General features: G+C 46.5%; 1 protein-coding gene across 3 annotated transcripts in view; it reads right to left on the reverse strand.

Moving 5' to 3' along the window:
- AGAP2 (ArfGAP with GTPase domain, ankyrin repeat and PH domain 2) overlaps window positions 1–20,650 on the reverse strand; it is a 175,525-nt gene that overhangs the window by 80,682 nt on the left and 74,193 nt on the right. For 2 of the 3 annotated variants that reach the window (XM_087710533.1, XM_087710532.1), the window contains exon 1: window positions 16,402–19,463. The exons of the other annotated variant lie outside the window; for it this stretch is intronic. In XM_087710533.1, the coding sequence (XP_087566659.1) occupies window positions 16,402–18,160 (1,759 nt within the window). In that variant the 5' untranslated portion in view covers window positions 18,161–19,463. Of the gene's footprint in view, window positions 1–16,401; window positions 19,464–20,650 lie in introns of those variants that run through there. 3 annotated transcript variants of the gene reach the window in all.

A 20,650-nucleotide genomic window follows, 5' to 3' on the forward strand; every position in this document is an offset into this window, starting at 1 on the left:
GATGCCTTGGGAAGCAAGGAAGGCTTCAAACTTGGCAGCTGTCAGTTGCGGTCCATTGTCGGACACCAACACGTCGGGCAGGCCATGGGTGGCAAATAAGCGACGCAGGGTCGCTATTAGCGCATCTGCAGTGGTAGTGGACATGTGGACGACCTCGAGCCATTTCGAGAAAGCATCCACAACGACAAGGAGCATGTGGCCGTGAATAGGGCCAGCAAAATCAATGTGAATGCGGGACCATGGAGCCGAAGGTGGCTCCCACGATCGCGGCTCAGCTTTTGGTGGCAGCGCCTGGGCACTTTGGCATTTCAGGCAGCCGGCGACATGGTCGGCGATGCCTTGGTCTAGCTTAGGCCACCATACATAACTTCTACCTAAGGCTTTCATGCGGGCAATTCCCGGGTGAGCGTGATGAAGCTGCCGCAAGACAGTAGTCCTCAGTGAGGCAGGTACGACAACCCTATGGCCCCATAGCAAACAGCCGCGCTGAACGGAGAGCTCCGCTAGGCGAGATTTAAAGGGAAGGTAAACGGTGTCTACGGGGTCCTTTGGCCACCCCCGCTTAACCCAGTCTAGCACCCGGGAAATTACCTGATCCCTTGCGGACTCCCGGGCGATGTCGGCGGCAGAGAGAGGAAGATTGAGGTCGTCGATTAGGAAGACCGGCGCGGCAGCAGCAGGGTCGTCCACGGCCTCTGGCAGGGGGCAGCGGCTAAGAGCATCAGCGTGGGCGATCTGCTTCCCTGGTCTGTAGTTCAGCTGATAATCGTAGGAGGCCAGGAACACAAACCAGCGGGTCATGCGTGGGGAGAGAACCTGTGGGGCAGGGCGATCTCCTGCCATCAGCCCTAGCAGGGGCTTGTGATCGGTGACAATTTGGAATGGGCGGCCGTACAAGTAATGGTGGAACCGGCGCACCCCAGCCACAATGGCAAGAGCCTCTTTATCAATTTGGGCATAGTTACGTTCAGCGGCAGAGAGCGTGCGGGAAAAATAGGCAACTGGCACCTCTGCTCCGCTGGGTAACTGATGGGACAGGACGGCGCCCACCCCATAGGGTGAAGCGTCACAAGCGAGCACAAGGGGCAAATGCTCGCTGTACTGCACCAGCACATCGTTGGAAACAAGCAGGTGCTTGACTGCTATGAATGCGGATGCTTCCCGGCGGCCCCACACCCAAGGGGCACCCGAGTCAAGGAGGCGATGCAGTGGCTCAGCGACTGTCGCCTTGTGGGGAAGGAAGACAGCGTAAAAATTAAGTAGGCCTAAAAAGGCCTGTAATTCAGCTCTGTTTTTCGGAGTAGGGGCCTCAACGATGGCTTTGGTTTTGGCAGCCGTGGGGTGGATGCCCTTGCCATCGATGAGGAACCCTAAGAATTCTATCTGGGATACCGCAACCTGGCATTTGTCTCTCTTAACCTTCAGGCCCACTTTCTGGAATCTTTGGAGAACCATGCGCAAACGTGCCATGAGTTCCTCCATGGAGGTGGCTGAAACAAGGACGTCGTCGAAATAGGGGACGACGCCTTGTAGTCCTTGGAGCAGCCTCTCCATTAAGCTCTGGAACAGTCCCGGGGCAATGCTGACCCCAAACTGCAGTCTGCGGCAACGGAACGCACCTCGGTGCGTGACAATTGTCTGTGCTTCAGCGGCTTCATCGTCCACGACCAGCTGTTGATAGGCTTGGGCGAGGTCGAGCTTCGCGAACACAGTCCCTTCGCCCAAGGTGTGCAGCAGATGTTGAACCACCGGTACTGGGTATGCGTGGGAAGGCAAGGCACGGTTGATGGAGCAGCGGTAATCAGCGCAAATCCTCACGCTGCCATCCGGCTTGATGGGTAGCACAATGGGTGTTTCCCATCTGGCATGGTCCACTGGCTCCAAAATGCCCTGAGCCACTAACTTGTCCAGTTCAGCGTCCACTTTTGGTTTGAGGGCGATGGGCACCCGGCGAGGCTTCATCCGCACCGGCTGTACGGACGGGTCGAGGTTAAAGGAAACCGGCGTGCCCGTGTACTTGCCTAATCTGCCATCGAAGACTTCGGGGAACTCGTTGACCAGGCAGTCGAGTGCGTTGGAGCTGAGGTGGTGAATTCCGTTGATCTGCAGACCCAGGGACTGGAACCAGTCGAGGCCGAGAAGGCTGGGCAGCCGTCCGTCGACTACGATGAGGGGTAGGCGGCCGTCAAACCCCTTGAACTGCACTCTGACCTTGCGGGTGCCAATTATTGGGATCAGGTTGCCCTGATAGTCTCTCAGTGTGATATGGCAATCGTTCAGCTGGCGTTTCGAAAGCTGCGGCACGATGCGTTTGATGGTGCTCCATGACACGATGGATGTGGCAGACCCAGTGTCGAGCTCCATCTCGCAGGGCTTCCCCTCGACCATGACTGTCAGTTGAATTTTCTTCTGAAGTTGGTTGCACGAGAGACTATGGTGAGAGTTACGGAGAATGGAATGGCAGTCCACTCTCGCTTTCTTAGGGCCCTCTGTTCTGGGACGATATGGCCGCGACCTCTCAGTCTGTGACTCGGACGAGGACATGGGCTGTGCGGCTCGGCACACTCGAGCGATGTGACCTTTCCTGCCACAGCGCTGGCAGAGGGCTTGCCTGAATCTGCACTCAGCTCTTTCGTGGTTACCTCCGCAACCACTACATGCAGATTTAGGCCTGCCCTTTTTCCGTTGCCAGATCTTTCTGCTCGCCTCATCAAGGCGGTTGATGTCCTCATTATCTGCTTCAGCATCGGAATCTTCGCTTTCCGAGTCTGGCTGGCTGGTTACTGTGTTAAAGGCATTGGCAGGCTGCGCGGCGTTGGCGGCCCGGGCTTTCGCGATGGTGGCTAGGGAAGCAGCAGCTATTTCGGAGGCTCGAACTTCTTCGAAGGCCTTCTGGAACGACAAGTCTGATTTTGTTAGCAGCCTCTTCTGTAATTTGAGGTCGCGGAGGCCACACACTAAACGGTCGAGAAGGGCTTCATCTAAGTCCCGGAACTCGCAGTGCAGGGCGGCGGATCGTAGGGCAGCAACGTAGGCACTCACAGACTCCCCCTCAGCTTGGCTGCGCTGATGGAAGGCGTGCCGGCTGGCTATCTTAGACGGGGACGGAGCGTAATGGCTCTTCAGTTTGGCCATTAGCTCAGGCCACGGAACGGCCTTTATCGGGTCAGGAGCTGTCAGAGCTCTGGCTGTGTGGAAAACGTCTGAGCCACACACCGACAAGAAAAACGCGCATTTCCTCTCATCTGTCAGCTCGGTAAGGTCGTGTGCGACCAGGAAGCATTCAAATCGAGCCGTGTACGACTCCCATGTCTCGGCTCCATAGTTGAATGGCGCGAAATTTAACGTGGCCATTCCTGTCAGAACCAACGACGTCTCGTCGCGGTATGATTAAGCGCGGTTCTAGTGACTCAGCGAGTGATTTCAGCTATCAGTGACTTCAGCTTCTCGTACCTCAGTTTGGCAATCCCACCTTCGTCGCCAGTGGTGTGTACCAAGGACCCGTGGGTAGCCAGAAGAACTGAGGCAGAGACAGGAATAAAAGGCTAACAAGTTTATTCCCTTAAAGTACAAGCTAACACTTCAGAACCGGCTTAGATAGGAACGCGCGCTGCTCGTTTGGACAGCTCCCTATTTATAGAGGAGCTGTCAAACGATCAGCCAATCGGCTGTCGAGCGCTTTCCCGCTCAAACCTTTAGTCAGCGCAAACTCAGAACACAACATAATCGTTACGAATCAATCAGTTGCTTCAAGTTTTCAGCCTTTTATAGAAAATAAGGCAAATGTAGTTTTTTTAAATTCTCATTTTGGAAAGTTGGACAAAACCTCACGTATTACCTTAACATTTAAGGAGGCAGATTCCAAGATAGACTACGGGAAATAATGTGTTTTGGTACAGGAGTTGCAGCTGGTAAACTGCACAATTGGTAGAACATACATTGTGTTGAAACAACTTCCCCATTGTTTTCATGGATAAAGCAGATTTTGTTTTGATGAGTCCCACAGTACAACTAATCAAATAGCAAAACTGTTTTATTACAGAGAAACTAGATTTAAATTATGTACAGATTTCTGGAAGAGCATATAACTGAAAAACTGAAAAAAAATAAGGCTTATTCTACATCCAAGTAAACCTGCACAAGATTTGACTGCTTAATAGCTATTCTCTTGCCATACATATTTAATCCTGGGAATGTGAATTCTGCCAGTTATTAGAAGGCAGAAGGATTAGGGATTTCAACTGCAAAGTGCTTTAGCCTTTGAACCAAATTCCTGAAAAGAACTGACTCCTGGATTTCGTCAGAAATCCTATAATAATTAACCTCCAAACTTGCTATAATTTTGGAGCATAGTTATTAGGCATTCATGGTAGATGAAAAATGCAATAGTTTCAAAACTGGAATTATTAAGAAACACAAATGGAGAGCAGCTTTTTAGAAAGTTGACTATCTCTTGGCTATCAAATACTGGCCTCCTTCCACACAAGAGAAAAAGGATCAACAAAACCAGCATATTACTTCACGTAAGCTTTTTTTCTTAAAGCCATCTCTGACTGCACTGCTAGAAAACAGTAGTTTGAAGTGGAAAATATTTAAAAAGTCTTCCATCATTCCAGAAAACCTACTCATTTGATAAAACCCACAGTCACCTTTCTCCACGTATAGGGCCATTTAGCAACATCACCACCAAAGAATAAGTTGAGCTCTGGGTCACCAGAAATCGCTTATGTGTGCTTTAATGACATCAAACTCTCCCAACCACCAATGTAGACTATTGCAACAAGTATCTAATGAACTGTTATGAAAGCTACCATTTCTTAAACCTGGTACAAAAGAGATAATCTGATTGTGATTTCTTTTCTTTAGAGCAGGGGTGTCAACTCAAGGCCTGTGGGGCTGCATCCAGCCTGCAATGTGGTCGGAGCTGGCCCATGGGGTTGTCCTGGAAAATGTAAGGGGCCAACCTGCATCGCTTCGGCCTGGTCTACCCACATCATTTCAGCCCCATCTACTCGCATCGCTTCATCCCAATCTACCCAACGCGAAGAGGGAACATTGGGTCAGCATGGCTTTGGTCTGGTCTCCCCAGTGTAAAGAGGAAACATGCCAGCAGTTTGGGGAGAGGGCCAACCCACCCAGTCAGTATCAAGCTGTCCAAACCCACCCAATTGGCCATGCATCCCCCAAAGGTCAGCCACAGCCCTGATGCGGCCCTCAATGAAATTGAGTTTGACACCCCTGCTTTTGAGTCACAAACACATCAATCACAGAAAGGAAGCCTGATAGTCTAGTAAAGACAAACCCATTTCACATATCAGTCTGATGAATTACATTCTACTTCAGCTCATACCTCATAATTTTCAGACTCCTCAGTCTGATGTCTATGAATTTTAGTTTATATTATTGTTGTTACTGTTCAGTCGCTAAGTCATGTCCAATTTGCATGCATTATTCCTCATGAATAATGTCGTGGGGCAGACCCTTCTGTCCTCTACTGTCTCCTGGAGTTTACCCAAATTCATATTCATTACATCATTGATGACATTATCTAACCTTCTCATCCTCTGCTGTCCTCTTCTCCTTTTCCTTTCAATCTTTTCCCAACATTGAGGTCTTTAGAGTCTTTGTTTCAGAACCTATTATTTTTACAAAATAACTACCAGGGTTAAAAAGAAACAGATACGGGTCACCTCAGCACTCCAAGAAAGAAATTGGTAGAAGCCATGGTGGGATACCCCTGGTTTAACAACCAGTTTGGTGATTGCGCAATTTATGTGCGCAGATTTGAAGAAATCTTCACTTCTGGGTATCTTTGGAGGAGTGACACAGCTGATTCACATGGCAATCTGTTCTGCCACATGAATCAGCTGAGAAGATAAAGGTAGGAAAATAGTGCGGGCGGGCAAGTGGGCCCATCTGATCGTCAGGGCGAACCTTTTCGCCTGAACCAGTCCAAACTGGTAGAATCCCACTCCTGGGCAGAAGCAAGCTTGCTTGGTTCTACTCTACACTTTCTAGATGACCTCCAGATGACCTTCAGGAAATAATGGCAAAGGCTCTGCTTGAGTCCATGCCTCAGTTTTTCTCTAAATGAAATGAGGCAGCAAACATACGAGACAATTTTTTTAATAATCATGGTCAATCTTGGTAAATGGCTCAGTGATTCTTATAAAAGAAATGATGCACCCAGATCATTGTCTGTGGCTCTAACAGCCTCCATTAATCCTAAGAAGCTTCACTGGTGTGAAAGCTTCAGAAAGAATTGGCTGGTCTGACAAGAGAAACTGTCCCTAGGCTGACATATTTAAAGCAAAAACAAGAAACAGCAGCTGAAAAATTGTGGCTCCTTTCCTAAAACAGCAAGTATTTGGACACTGACTTTTCATCACCAAGGCAGGCTTGATACTTAAGCTCACAATTTCCATGAAATTCCCAGCAGCTGCACAGCTCTGGGATGAATCTGGCTGCAATAGTCTCAAGCATCATGATTAATCCCAGCTTGGCTAGTAATGGCCCTATAGGCTCTTTCGCACTTCATTTGACTTCTACACTTACATCCTTGTGATGTGCACACAAAACAAGGAATGCAAAAATATACAGTTTCCGGAAATGAAATTTCTTTTCATTTACAATATTCATATGTGGAAAAGCATGGGAAGGGAACAATATTAAAAAAAAAACAACTTAAAATAGCAATAGAATGTGGTATTCAACAGGTTCTGACCAGTTCTGGAGAACCGGTAGAGGAAATTTTGAGTAGTTCGGAGAACTGGTAAATATCACCTCTAACTGGCCCTGCCCCCATCTATTCTCTGCCTCCCGAGTCCCAGCTGATCAGGAGGAAATGAGGATTTTGCAGTAACCTTCCCCTGGAGTGGGGTGGGAATGGAGATTTTGCAGTATCCTTTCCCTGTCACACCCAAGCCACACCCACAGAACTTGTAGTAAAAAAATTGAATCCCACCACTGAATAGAACGTAGACTTATATACCTCTCCATAGTGTTTTATAGCATGCTCTGGGCAGTTCATAATGTCAGCATATTGCCCTCAACAACCTGGGTCCTCATGTTACCAACCTTGAAGGGATGGAAGGCTAAGTCAAACTTGAGCCCATCAGGACTGAACTCCAGGCTGTGGGCAGAGTTTGCCTGAAATACTGCACTTTAATCTCTGCTCCACCAGGGTTCTGGTAAATGGTACTCTTCATCATGGAAAACACCTCAAAGACCCAGACAATCATTAGTTCACCAAACTGAAGGTAGTTTCTTGGAAGCTAAGTGGGCCTTGTGCTTCTGCCTCCTGGAGGTTGCAAAAAATGGGAAGGAGGCACCAACAAACACTTAATAGACCTGAATGCTTTGGTGGGAGACTGCATTGTGTTGGGTGAGTTATATGCCAATTCCTTGGACTGTTGTTAGCCTCTTTTTCTCCCTCAACCGATTATCAATTATATTAAGAGCTGTCTAATGGAAACCTTAAAAGACAAGGTAATTTTCTCCAAGATTTGCACAGGATGAGCAGCTCTTGCTATAATTGGGTTTAAACATTTTGGTAGAATGGGCTGTCAAATACAGAGACCGTACCCAAAATATTAGAAGTTGTTTCTTTTTATAAGATATATAAAATAGGAACCTATGGGAAGTAGTATGACTATTATTTTTCCATCTATTGCTATTTATTAGATATCTAGGTTTCCCAACTCCACAAGACACTGATCAATTTGACATATATAAAAGCTATAAAAACAGTAATAAATCCCAACAGATAGCATCACTTGGAAGGAACCATCACCAACTTCTCTCTCCCAGTAGTGGAGACAAAAAACAGATTGAAAGTATGGTCAGACCATATGACCATACTAAGCCAGGCCCCAAGAGATGAGCCAAGTTTTCAATATGATTTAAGGTCATTAAGGTTGGATTCATTACAATAGAAAACGAGAATTTCCAATGTAATTCTACAAGCAACTTTTAATCACAGTTTATCTCTTCTGACAATCTTGTTTTCTCTAAAGAACCTCGGGAAGCATAATTCACTAAGGATGCTGAAAATGTGTAAGTAGGTAATCTCACCTGCCATCATGGGCCTGGCCTACAAGTTACAGTCTAAGGTTTCAATGAAAGGAACAACTTTTTGAGCACTTTTAAATATTACTTAAATATCACAAATATAGCACAAAAATATTCCAAATAGAGCCTAATGATGGGAAAGATTGAGGGCAAAAGAAAAAAGGGACGACAGAGAATGAGGTGGCTGGATGGAGTCACTGAAACCGTAGGCATGAGCTTAAATGGACTCTAGAGGATGGTAGAGGACAGGAAGGCCTGGAGGAATGTTGTCCATGGGGTCATGATGGGTCAGACACCAACTAACAACAATCACAAATATCATTATAGAAGAGCATCCCAAATTCTCTCCTCTGTCAAGAAATTGCTCAGTACAAGTAGTCCTTGACTTATGACTACAATTGAGCCCAAAATTTATGTTGCTAAATGAGAAATTTGTGAAATGAGTTTTGCCCCATTTTATGACTTTTCTGGCCATGTTTGTTAAGTGAATCGCTGCAGTTGTTAAGTTAGTAACACGGTTGTTAAATGAACGTGGCTTCCCCATTGACTTTGCTTGTCAGAAGGTCATAAAAGGGGATCAAATGACACCCCCGAATACTGCAACCGTTGTAATTGTGAGTCAGTTGTCAAGCATCCAAATGTAAACTACATGACCATGGGGATTGCTGCAACGGTCGTAAGTGTGAAAAATGTTCGTGGCTTTTTTTAGTGCCATTGTGACTTTGAACGGTCACTAAATGAACTGTTTTAAGTCAAGGATTACCTGTATTCAGACAGCCCCCTGCCATTTCTCCATTTTCTCCTAGTTGATAGAGGTTCTGTGTTATCAAAAAACACCAAATCAGAGAAAAATGATCCTGTCCAGTAGGGAAACCAGGTGTCCTTTGGGTATTTTTTGGGTATCAACTCCTGTGAGGCTTGGCTAATGTCAAGAATCTTTGGAAATTATAGAGCCAAACTGGACAACAAACATTGCCCAGGCCTGATTTAAGAAAAGGATCAACATTTTCAACCAGCATTTCCATCCTGGGGAGAAAGCTGTATGATGAACATTCACAAAATCTCTACTTCTTTTTGGCAAGATGTACAGGTGGAATAGTATTTTGATCATGCAAATTTCATCACTCTCAGATTTTCTCCCACCTCTTACCTGATTAAGGAGAGATTAAAATCCTGAAAGCTTTGTGTGTGTGTGTGTGTGTGACTTCTGAGTAGTTAATAAAGGTCAACATATAATTTGTGACAGGTTTTGCATTTTTTGACAAAACGCAATTACTGTACTTTCTTTGTTGGCAGGACTAGATGTTTCATGCTGCCAGTGCAGTTCCCTTAGTTCATCAGAGGAGAGAAGTAATTCTATTTCTTACAATATACCCTTTAATCCAACTTTCCAATTCAATTAACATCTCACTTCAGAGAGCAATTGGAGTAGCATCTCCTCTTGTCTCTCTCCCTCCCATTCCTCCGACAAGAAAAAACCCAGAAGCAAGTCTATGTACAGTATATAGAGGTCCAGGAGTTGCCCATCTCATAATTTAGGGGTTTTTCTTTTGAAGGCAGAAGGTATAGCATTAGCGCTTAAGACTTATATACCACTTCACAGTGCTTTTACAACCTTCTCTAAGCGGTTTACAGAGTCAGCATATTGTTCCCAACAATCTGGGTCCTCATTTTACCCACCTCGGAAGGATGGAAGGCTGAGTCAACTGTGTAAGAGAGAAAGCACTTTAGTAAGTGATGGCAACTGATGATGAGTGCTCTGTCATTTGTCCCTGTCACTTGTCTTTTTTGATCCTTGCATCTCCTGATTCTTCTGGGGGTCCGGAGGGTGTGTGAGAGCTTGGGGCAAAAAAGGGGTCCCGAGTAAAGAGAGGAGGAACACTTGAAAGAGGCTGTAATTCACTCTCTTCTTAAGAGGCCCTCTCTGGATCTGTATTTATTTGAATTCGTTGCACGATCCCTAGCCTCTCTAGGGAAGGTTATTGAGATCACAGGTGGAACACAACTACCCAGTAAGGCATCCAAGAGGAAGCAGGTTATCTGGATTCTTTTCAGAACTGGGCATGGGATGGAGGCAGCATTGGTGGAATCGGTGGATGGTTGTTCGTCGTGGTATGAGGGATGAAAATAGTGCTTCTGTCCTGGCCATTTTAGAACTCTCAGCAAACTTTTGATACCATCAATCATGTCAACCTTCTGGCCACTTTTAGGACTTGGGGACTGGAGTCAAGGCTTACTATTTGTTAATGGCCCCAGTTTTGCTGTTTTTGCTGTTTCAGGCAGTCCTTGACTTGCAAAAGTTCACTTAATGACTGTTCAAAATTGCAACAGCACTGAAAAAAGTGATTTGTGACCATTTTTCAGAATTACAACCTTTGAAGGTTTCCCGTGATTATGTGATCAAAATTCAGAGGCTTGGCAACTGCTTCATACTTATGACTGTTACTGTGTCCCAAGATCACGTGATCACTTTTTGTGAACTTCTGACCAGTAAAGTCAATGAGGAAACCAGATTCACTTAACAACTGGATTACTAATTTACTAGCTGCAGTGATTCACTTAACAACGGTGACAAGAAATGTTGTAAAATGGGGGCAAAACTCACTTAGCAAATGTCTCACTTAAAAACAGAAATTTTGGGCTTCATTGTGGCCATAAATCGAGGACTACCTGTACTGTATAACTTGGTTCTACTTTTTCTTCAATAGGCAGTTCTAGTCAGTGGTGAAGAATTGGGGGGGGGGATCAGTCAAGTGGTTACTTATTTATGGACTATCATAGTAAAGGTAAAGGTTCCCCTTGCACATATGTGCTAGTCATTCCTGACTCTAGGGGGTGGTGCTCATCTCAGTTTCAAAGTCGAAGAGCCAGCGCTGTCCAAAGACGTCTCCATGGTCATGTGGCCAGCATGACTAAATGCCGAAGGCTCATGGAACGCTGTTACCTTCCCACCAAAGGTGGTTCCTAGTTTTCTACTTGCATTTTTACATGCTTTCGAACTGCTAGGTTGGCAGAAGCTGGGACAAGTAACGGGCGCTCACTCCGTTACGCGGCACTAGGGATTTGAACCGCCGAACTGCTGGCCTTTCTGATGGACTATCATAAGGTTTACTCTTTTCTCCCTTGCTTTTTTATAGCCACCATATATGACATCGCCAAGGAAGATCAATATGTTGATGACACCCAGTTTTATCTTGCTCTGCTAGGCCAGCCTGGAGGTGTCTCGAAGCAGGGAGGGTCTGAATAGTGAAATGAGCAAGTTCGATTCCTCCCTCCAAATATGTGGTAGCAATGTTGTAATGGAATGTGAGAATGATCTTGGTTTGGAGGGGAGAGATGCTGCCTAGAGAATGATTAGAAAAAAGGAGGAGGTTCCCACACTGAGTAATGGGGAGAGCAAGGAACTTAGAAAAACTCTGCCCCAACTAATCAGGTGGTTAAAAAGAGACAGTGGGAGATCTGTACGTTCAGCTTGAAGGATTCTGCTAATGTAGCCTTATAGTAAAGTAGAATTAGCTTATCTTGTCATGTTTCCTGTCTGGTCTACTTGGGAGTCTGACAGTTGTAAAGCTCAGTTTTGGAAAACGATTTACATTAGAATGAAACACATTTTAAAAACCAAATTCCCAGTTTGACCTGTCATATTGTTATTAATTTTTACTAAACCACATATTTTTTCAAAGGATACTGAGCTAGCTTTGTGTATGTTAATTGCCAAATAATATTAAATGCTTCTTGCTGGAAAGGCTGTTTGATTCCATCCTTGGGAAAATGGTTAACAAAATTATAGGAAAATGCTTTGATATCCAAAATATCTTAAAAGTAAATGTGGTAAAAATTTAATTCTAATTGGAAACCATTTGTGGATGATAACTTAATAGATGGGTCTGTACCTCAACCTAAATTTGAAAATGTAGATTTTGCATAAAATCTAAATTGATGAGATAATCCAGTCTGAATCGATTATTAATTATAGTTTATAATTTCACTCCGTGATTTAAACTTTGTTCACTATGGTTCCTTATGCACACTCTTTCCTTAAAGCTTAACAGTGCGTCCTAGATTTTTAAAACAACATAACATTTTATAGTTCATAAATAATTAAAGTGATATTGGAGAACTCCATTACTTTCCAATTGCCTTCCCTTGCTCACTTATTGGTAGTCTATTAATTGTATCCTCCTTTATTATTGTTTTATTATTATTTATAACATTTTTATGACTGCCCTTTCCAAAAGATTCTGGGCGCTTACAAGTTCCAAATATATAATTAATACATTTAAAAAACAGTTCTTCTCTTTATGTGTTTTTTATCTCTTTTTTTATTCTTCCTCTACAATATTTAAATGAAAAAAAGAGGATATGGCTGGGACAAAACAGACTGAAGCTGCTGTTTGTTCATCCAGGTTTCTTAAGGCTTCCGATATTCTCTCGGTGTGAGGAGCCGCTGGCCTTGAAAGAATAGGTTCATGACCTAACAGGCTTCCTGAACTTCTGGCCACTGCTAAATGTGCAATAGGAGCCATGGCCAGGGGATTTTATCAAGCTGTGCCTGACACTTAGAAATATTAGCCCTATCTAAGGTTAAAGACCCTTGTAGCAGTAATGTATGCCCCAATGTATGCTATTGCTAAGAGCCGAGGTGGCGCAGTGGTTAGAGTGCAGTACTGCAGGCCACTGTTATCTGCAGTTCGGCGGTTCAAATCTCACCGGCTCAAGGTTGACTCAGCCTTCCATCCTTCCGAGGTGGGTGAAATGAGAACCCAGACTGTGGGGGCAATATGCTGACTCTGTAAACCACTTAGAAAGAGCTGAAAGCCCTATGAAGCGGTATATAAGTCTAACTGCTATTGCTATTGCTAATGAATATTTGTCTAGACCAGACGTGGGGAACTAAGGCCCCTTTACGACTTGCAGACTTGCGAACTCCCAGAATTCCTGAGTTGAAGTCCACAGGTCATAAAAGGACCCCACCCCTGCTAGGTCCTTTCAGCCTTTGAAGACCATTTGGAAACTTCAATTGATCGGTCCAGTTACTGGTAGATACATACCATCATGAGCATATTATACCCCTCCTGCAGGCCCTGAGGTGTTTCAAGATTAGTTTCTAAGTGCAATTCAATGTGCCAATTTTAACTTTTAGAATCCTATGCAGGTGGTTCCGGAGCAACTGCAAGGACATCATCTCCACCCAATTTCAGCCCACCACAACCAGACATCTTGGGGGAAATTGCTTAGGCCCCTCCAACATTCATGAAGGAAAATGAGGTGGAGGTTTGTAGACAGCTCTTTTCTCTTGGCCCCTCCCCCCCAAGAAATTTGGCCTACTTGCACACTATTAGGTTTCTGCAAATTATTAAAAACCAAGTTAGCAGTTTGAGGGAGGATACTAAAACCAGCACCAAGGACTCAAATGGCTATCCACCAAATAACTAAACTTCAGTACCCCCAATTCCAAGCTAATTGGCCATTCTGGTTGGGGATGATGGGGAAACACATCTGGGGGAACTAGGTAGCCTAACAGAATATGGCGCATATAAAAACTTGGATTGATTTAGCACAGTCCTTCTAGTCATCGGTTGATAGAAGTGTTAGATGTTAATATGGTGATTTTCAGATTTATACTTTGAAATCAAAAACTAACCTGTTTCTTCCAGATGTTTTACATTAGCATTTCTAAATTCCACTGTCACCGGCCATGCTTGCCAGAGCTAATATAAACCGAAGTCCAAAATGCAGCCCAAGGGAATTGAAATCCTACTCTTGCTCTTTAATAAGGAAAAATGACACATTAACGGATGCAAATATCTTCCTATATTATCTGCAAATACAGCAGTCCTCGATTTACAACAGTTCATTTCGTGACCGTTCAAAGTTACAACGGCACTGAAAAAAAATGACCGATGACCAATTTTCACACTTACAACCATTGTAGCATCCTCATGGTCACATGATCAAAATTCAGAAGCTTGGCAACTGGTTGATGTTTATGACGGTTGAAATGTCCCGGGGTGATTAGATCCCCTTTGGTGACCTTCTGACAAGCAAAGTCAATGGGGAATCCAGATTCACTTAACAACCGTGTAACTAACTTAACAAATGCAATGATTCACTTAACTGTGGTAAAATGGGGCAAAGCTCACTTAACAAATGTTTCCCTTAGCAGTGTGAATTTTAGGCTCAATTGTCATCATAACCCAAGGACTAGCTATATTCATTTCTTTTGTAGCAAATTTTCTACTGTGTTTCAGTTTTAAACCAAGCGAAAAAATGCCTACAGGAAGTTGCTGTCCACCATGAATATTTCCATCTAGTATAATCTACTCTGAGGGGGTAAAACTCTCTGGGAACATCTCCAGGTATTCAATTTCTCTACCCGGAAATACTGGAGACAGAATCTGGAACCTTCAGTATAGAAAGCATGCTCTCTCTTGCTTGGCCATGCTCCCTTCCGAATGAATGAATGAAAGAGCAGCAGAAAAAGGATGCAGTTGGAGGCTGTCTCACAAGTAGCAAAGAGCCTTGCAAAGGAATGGCCTTTTGCACAAGGGAGATGGGACAATGTACATTGAGCTTCACAACTATGAAAACTGTATGTTTCCTGCCTAACAAGAAAGCAAAGCACACCTCTGAGAGGCTATCAAGTTTCAAATCAAGTTCCATATAGATTTTAATGCCCGTATAATCCTACAGAAGATTCATAATATGTTTCCACTGGAAATCTCTATTACCGAACAACTGAGCATCATCACTGATATTTATATATTTAATTATTTTATTTGCCTGTTAATTAAGGTGAATGCCTATAATTTCTCCCTGGTGTAAAACAGTAAAATGTGGTACTTGGTTTTTATTGACAGTCAAACACACTTTTTGGCATCACAACGTTGTCATCATCTGTATAGATTTATGTTATACATACACACCTCACACCCCCATCTCATTTCCTCACACAATTCTCTTGAAGCAACTTGTAGTATCAATATCATCATCATCATCATCATCATCATCATCATCATCATCATCAACATCATCATCATCATCATCTGGCTGAACTCAACAAGCAAGAGAACAATTTGCTGTAGAAATAGACTCCATATTGTGCTTGCCACTTCTGCCTTGGCAAAATTTGAATCTGTTTGGCATGGTAAGGAATTCAGAAACAGCTTGGTATGAAATCCATCCTTGGTAGAGCTCTAAGGAATAGAGCTGGATCCTAGATGGCTCCAGTTAATCTGATAAGGGGAAGTTTTTTTTAAAAAAACAGACGATCATATCCTTTAGAAAACTACCAACTCTGGCTTGCGGAAATAGAAGCTGATTTGCCAGAAGCCTGAGATTTGCTCCTGAAATTACCCAGGGATTCACTCCACTGTTTGTACCCTACACACCTGTTCCAAGCTGGGAGGAGGAGCCTGAGGTGACCCCTGCTCCATGTGCTTGTCTAATACAGATTGACTCCATGCAATCTTGAGAAAGAATCCTTCACATCATCTACATCAGTGTTTCTCAACCTTGGCAACTTGAAGATGTCCGGACTTCAACTCCCAGAATTCCCCAGCCAGCATTTGCTGGCTGGGGAATTCTGGGAGTTGAAGTCTGGACATCTTCAAGTTGCCAAGGTTGAGAAACACTGATCTACATATTCCCATCAAAGGTGCTAATAATATTTCCCCCTCAGTTTCTTGCAGGGGTGATGACATGGAGGTCATCTGAAAACCTCAGGGCATATCCCCAACTGATTCAGTTGCAGTAGCATTCAGCTGGGAGCAGGAGATCCCTTCTAACCTCAACACTTTCCCAATGTGAGTATACACATTTGTTGGTGGCCATGATCTACTATCACCTTGGCAACAAGGCTAGGCTGCCCAGAATTTCTTTCTCAGAGAAACAGTAGGGTCTTCTGTGGGAAATCTAATACAGGATCAGGTAAGACAAGAGGTTCTCCAGAGGTTCTACAAAGGAACCATGATTAGCAATGGGAGCCTATGTTTCCACTACTGCAACTCTTTGCAAAAAAAAAATAGCATGCCAACCTGTTGCCTACATTGAATTATGACATGCAGCATTCCCCCAGTAGTTGGAATTCTGGGAATGGTAGTCCTAACATCTCAGAAGATTTCACAGGCTGAGGAAATCTGTCTACTCTTTCTCCTCCTATCTTCCAAACCAAGATTTGGGGGGTCTAACATCTCCCAATCACAATATTAAACATTCAGGTCCTCAAGCCCTCTTTATTATTTAGCCTAGAGCATCCACTCTCAAGATCGGTGGATAGGAGGCCCCACCTATCCCCGCGCTCTCATCCAGAAAGTAGGATCCAATACTTACTGGGTAATTCTCCCTTGGCCAGCTCAGCACTAAGCAGCTCTTTATGGCTCAGACTCCAGCCAGGCCCAGGATGAGTGGGAGTGGAAGCCGGACTCTTGGTGAAGATGCCACTGATGAACTTGAGCATTTTTCGGTCACGAGTGGAGGCCCTTCCACCCTCCCGGCCTCTCTTCAGCCCTACTGCGGCCTCTGAGGAGCAAGAACCAGATGAGGCTAAGCTGACTGGGCCATGGTTGAGGTCACTGTTGTCCAGAGTCTTGCTTTTGTTTTTGTGAGGCGACAGTTTCGCTCTGGATCCTCCTCGGGGGACAGTCTCCCCGCTCCCTTTGACTGCCACCTTCATGCGGCCCTTGACTTCACTCTCCGGCCACGACAGGCGATTTGGGGTACCCCCTTTGTGGCTCCCCTTGCTGGCCTTTGGCTCTGTACCCACCTTAGCCCCTGTGGTGGTCACTGTTTTGAAAGGCTTATTTGTGGCCAAGCGGAGGCGGCGATTTCCAGCAGCGGGGTGAGGAGAGGAGGCTCCCGAGTGAGAGAAGGAAGAAACACCCACACGGCTCACCGTCATTTCCATGGTCCCAGGCTCAGGGCCACCCCAGCTAGCGTGGCTGACCAACATCCGGCGTCCAGGTGCAGCGGCACTGGAGGAGCAGCTGGCAGTGGTTGGAGGAGGGATTGGCAACTCATCTCCAGGGATCTCCAAGGTTTCCTTCAACCCAGCCTTGGAGGGGATCAGAGCCACTTCTGGTTTCGGTGGCACACTGGGCAGGACTGGAACCAAAATGGCTTTGGGCTTTGGAGCTACAGCAGGAGCTGATGGGACAAAAGTACCTTCAGGCTTAGAAAGGACAGTGGAGGAGACTGAAGGGCCGACTATCACAGGTGGTTTGGGAGGAGCAGATGAAAAGATAATGCCCACGGGTGGTTCTGGTTTGGGAGGGATGATGGGGGCTATAGAGGGAATTGCTGGTTCGGGTTTGGGCGGCAGACCTGGGGCTATGCATGGCAGAGATGCCTCACGCTGGAAGGGCACCACAGGCTCAGGTTTAGGAGCCAGGGGCGGAGCAATAAAGGGGACAGCTGGCTGAGATTTGGAGGTCAACGCCATATCGGGTTTGGGGGGCACAGCTGGTGCAACAGGGAGCACCAGTGGGTCAGGCTTGGGGGGCACAACTGGAGCCACTGAAGTTCCCAGCACCTCAGACCTCGGCATCATGGCTGGTGCATCCAAGCTGATGGTGGCCCTAGCCTTGAGGGCAGCTGCTGTTAATCCGAGGTTTGGATCCCAAGGGCTGTCTTGGCTGCTGCTGCTGCTAGGTGGGGTCCAGAGAGATCCAGCTCGCCCAGTGCCATCGGGGGATGGGGATGGGCCAGGCGTCTCAGGGCAGCCTGGCGACAACTGCAGTAGGTAGTCGGGAGTGCTGGCGCTGCTGGTGCTAATCCAGAGCGCATCCTGCCGGTGGAAGATGCGCTCTTGCCTCTTGATCTTGGCCGTCTCCTCAGCTTCCTTGTGGCTCTTTAACCCGGAGGGTTCGGCAACTGATGGAAAAGCCATAGGGCTGGAGGGGAGGCTGCCTGCTCTGCCCTCCGGCTGAGAAGCCCCATCCTCAGCCCTTGCCTTCTCATCTTCTGGCGGTGGCGGATGCTGCTGCTGCTGCTGCTGTTCCCCTTGCTGGAGCTGCTGAACGGACTCGAGCTTCACAAGGGTCAGGGAGATCAGGTAGGTCGTCCTTCGCTGCAGGGTTGCTCCTCTGCTCATGAGTGCCTGGGGGAACGGACGGCGGCAGTGCCCACACCGTTAGCCAGCATCTGCCAGACGTTTCTCCTCTTGCTGTTGCTGCTGCTGCTGCTGCCGCTGGCTGGGTGGTTGCCACCCCCTCTGGATGGCAGCGGATGCCAGCCGCCAGCTGGAACCCTAACGCCTCCCCTGCTCTGTCCATGCACAAAGGGCAGCTCCAGAGGAATGCTGCAGGAGCCGGAGCATCTCTCCCAAACCTTCCTTATCCCCTTCTCTGCAACTCAGCTGCCGAAGGCCTGAAGGGGAGCATCTTCCAAGCAGCCCCCCCTTGCCAGCGGAAGAGTCCAAACGCCAGAAAGCTGGGGAAAGGGGGTGGGGTGCTCAGCCTCTTTCCAGGAAGAAATCTCAGCCACCACACCGAGCCAGGCGTGGGATGCGGTGGCTTCCGAAGAGGCAGAAGGAAGAAAGCAAAAAAAAAAAAAAAAAAGGATGGCTGTTCCCGGGCAGAGAAGCCGGCACAGGGAAGAAGAAGAAGAAGGGGATAAGGGAGGAGATGCGGGGGGGAAGAAGGCAAAAAAAATAATAATCACAGCTTCGTTGCAAGCAAGTCCCCTTTTGTGGTGCTGCGGCAACCTCGATAGCCCCTCAGTGCAGACCTCATAGTGCTGGCGAGTTGCCAGGATCTTTCACACTTTCCCCCTCCGGTCTTGTCATTTGCAGCGCTCCTACGGTGCATCCTTTGCCCGACGCCCAGCCCTCTTCGTCGGCCTCCCAGCTTGCTGTAATCCGTCCAAGCTGAGCGAGAGGCCAGTCGGACACCTTCTTTCAGCTCTCCCCCACACTCCCCCCCCTCAAATCACCCGCCTCTGCTGCAGCAATTCCCTCCTCCCGTTGGTTTTGGAAGGAGAGGGGGGGGGTCCTCTGTTCCCCCTCCCCTGGGGTGGTTTTCTACTTTTTTTAGCGCATCTTTGCTTTGCACGCGCTCCGTGCAAGCGGCTTCTAGAGCCCTGGCGAAAGCAGCGGCTAGCGGCAGGCAGAACTGCGGAGATCGCGGCGGTGGGTGGGGGAAAAAACGCGTGGAAATCATAAAAAAAAAAAGCAGAGCTATGTCAGCACTAGCAGCCAACCCCTTCGCTGAGGCTGATTCCCGAAAAATAAAATAAAAAATAAAAAACGGAAGCTCTTCCCTGTGTCACGATCGCTTGCTGTATCCGACGGTCCCAAGTGATGAGGAAAAGAATGGGAGGAGAAGGAAAAAGGATTTAAAAAAAAATTTTTTTAAAAAAAGGGGGGGAAGAGGGGGAGGCGGGAGAGACGAGATCTGGAGAGTTATCACATTGAACATACACACGCCAAGAAGTGAGGGCTGCTTTTTTTTCTTTTTTCTTTGCCGAGACACAAGGAAATCCCGGACTGGATCTCCTCCAGCACACAAGATCTCTTCCCTTTTCTCAGCCAGTCTTCAGACATTACATGGGGCGGGGTCCTTATTCAAGATAGGGCATGTCTGAACCTAACACGCCCTTCCGGTGCTGGCCAAAAGGAGAGGGGGGCGGGAGGGGACCCGGGCGGCGAGCGCAGATGTGACTTCTTTCGACGCAGAGCTAAATTAGCCACGCTAATTGACTTCTTCAGTTGCCAAGGTCATCAGTCAAATCTACTGCAAAGTGCTGGGAAAGCCCACATCTGGAGGTTAGCCTCCGCTGCCTAATGCACTCGCACCTTGCCTGCCTGCCTGCCATGGGATCGGTAGGGTAATTAGAGAGGAAGGGTAGTTACAGGTGGCTAGGAACCTGCCCTGCTCCCCTTCCTTTCTCACAGACAAGCGGGATGGCTCCATCAGGCAAGAGAGACAGGTTCAGGTGTCGAGTTGGTCATCTAAATTGAATGCCTTTTTAATGCAGTATTGATTTAGCTACAAGTGTTTGGTGCTGCGGAGAACATCCAACATCCCTGGGGGAACTGCGTTCTCACCCATTGGGATATGCAAGGGTGTAGCATCCCCACCAAATCTGGGCTGCAAAGATCCCAGTGGCTACTACGTGATCATTGGTTCATTTGGCCAGATCTATTAGTCTGTCAGGTGCAGAGAATCAGGATCCCATATTCCAATTAAGCTGACTTATTGCTCATGCACAAGAACAAGAATTGGTGCTAGATCATGGAAGTCAAGGAGGGCTGGACTTGGCTCACTTGTGGGATTATAATGACACTGGGCTGATTCCACTCTTGACTCCGCCCCCAGACTCTGCCTTTCCCCCCCCTACATAGTCCTAAATCTAATCATTGGAAAATGGTTGGCAGGTTTTTTTTAATGCTCCAGACATTTGATTCACCATGTTCCTAGAATGCGTTGCCACATTACCTCATTCAGGATATAAGGGGAAGTTAGGGTGCGATTGCATAGGCTGCTGCACAATTTTCCTTAACTACTCTGTAATCTATTGTTGGGTGGGTTTTCCCAATACACTGATCCATATATTATGTTTTATCAACTATGTTAGTAGTTCA

Source organism: Thamnophis sirtalis, unplaced genomic scaffold (genome assembly GCF_051295495.1).
Source record: "Thamnophis sirtalis isolate CommonGarterSnake01/CBP01778 unplaced genomic scaffold, rThaSir2_p1.2 scaffold_3, whole genome shotgun sequence".
Taxonomy (NCBI): Eukaryota; Metazoa; Chordata; class Lepidosauria; order Squamata; family Natricidae; genus Thamnophis; species Thamnophis sirtalis.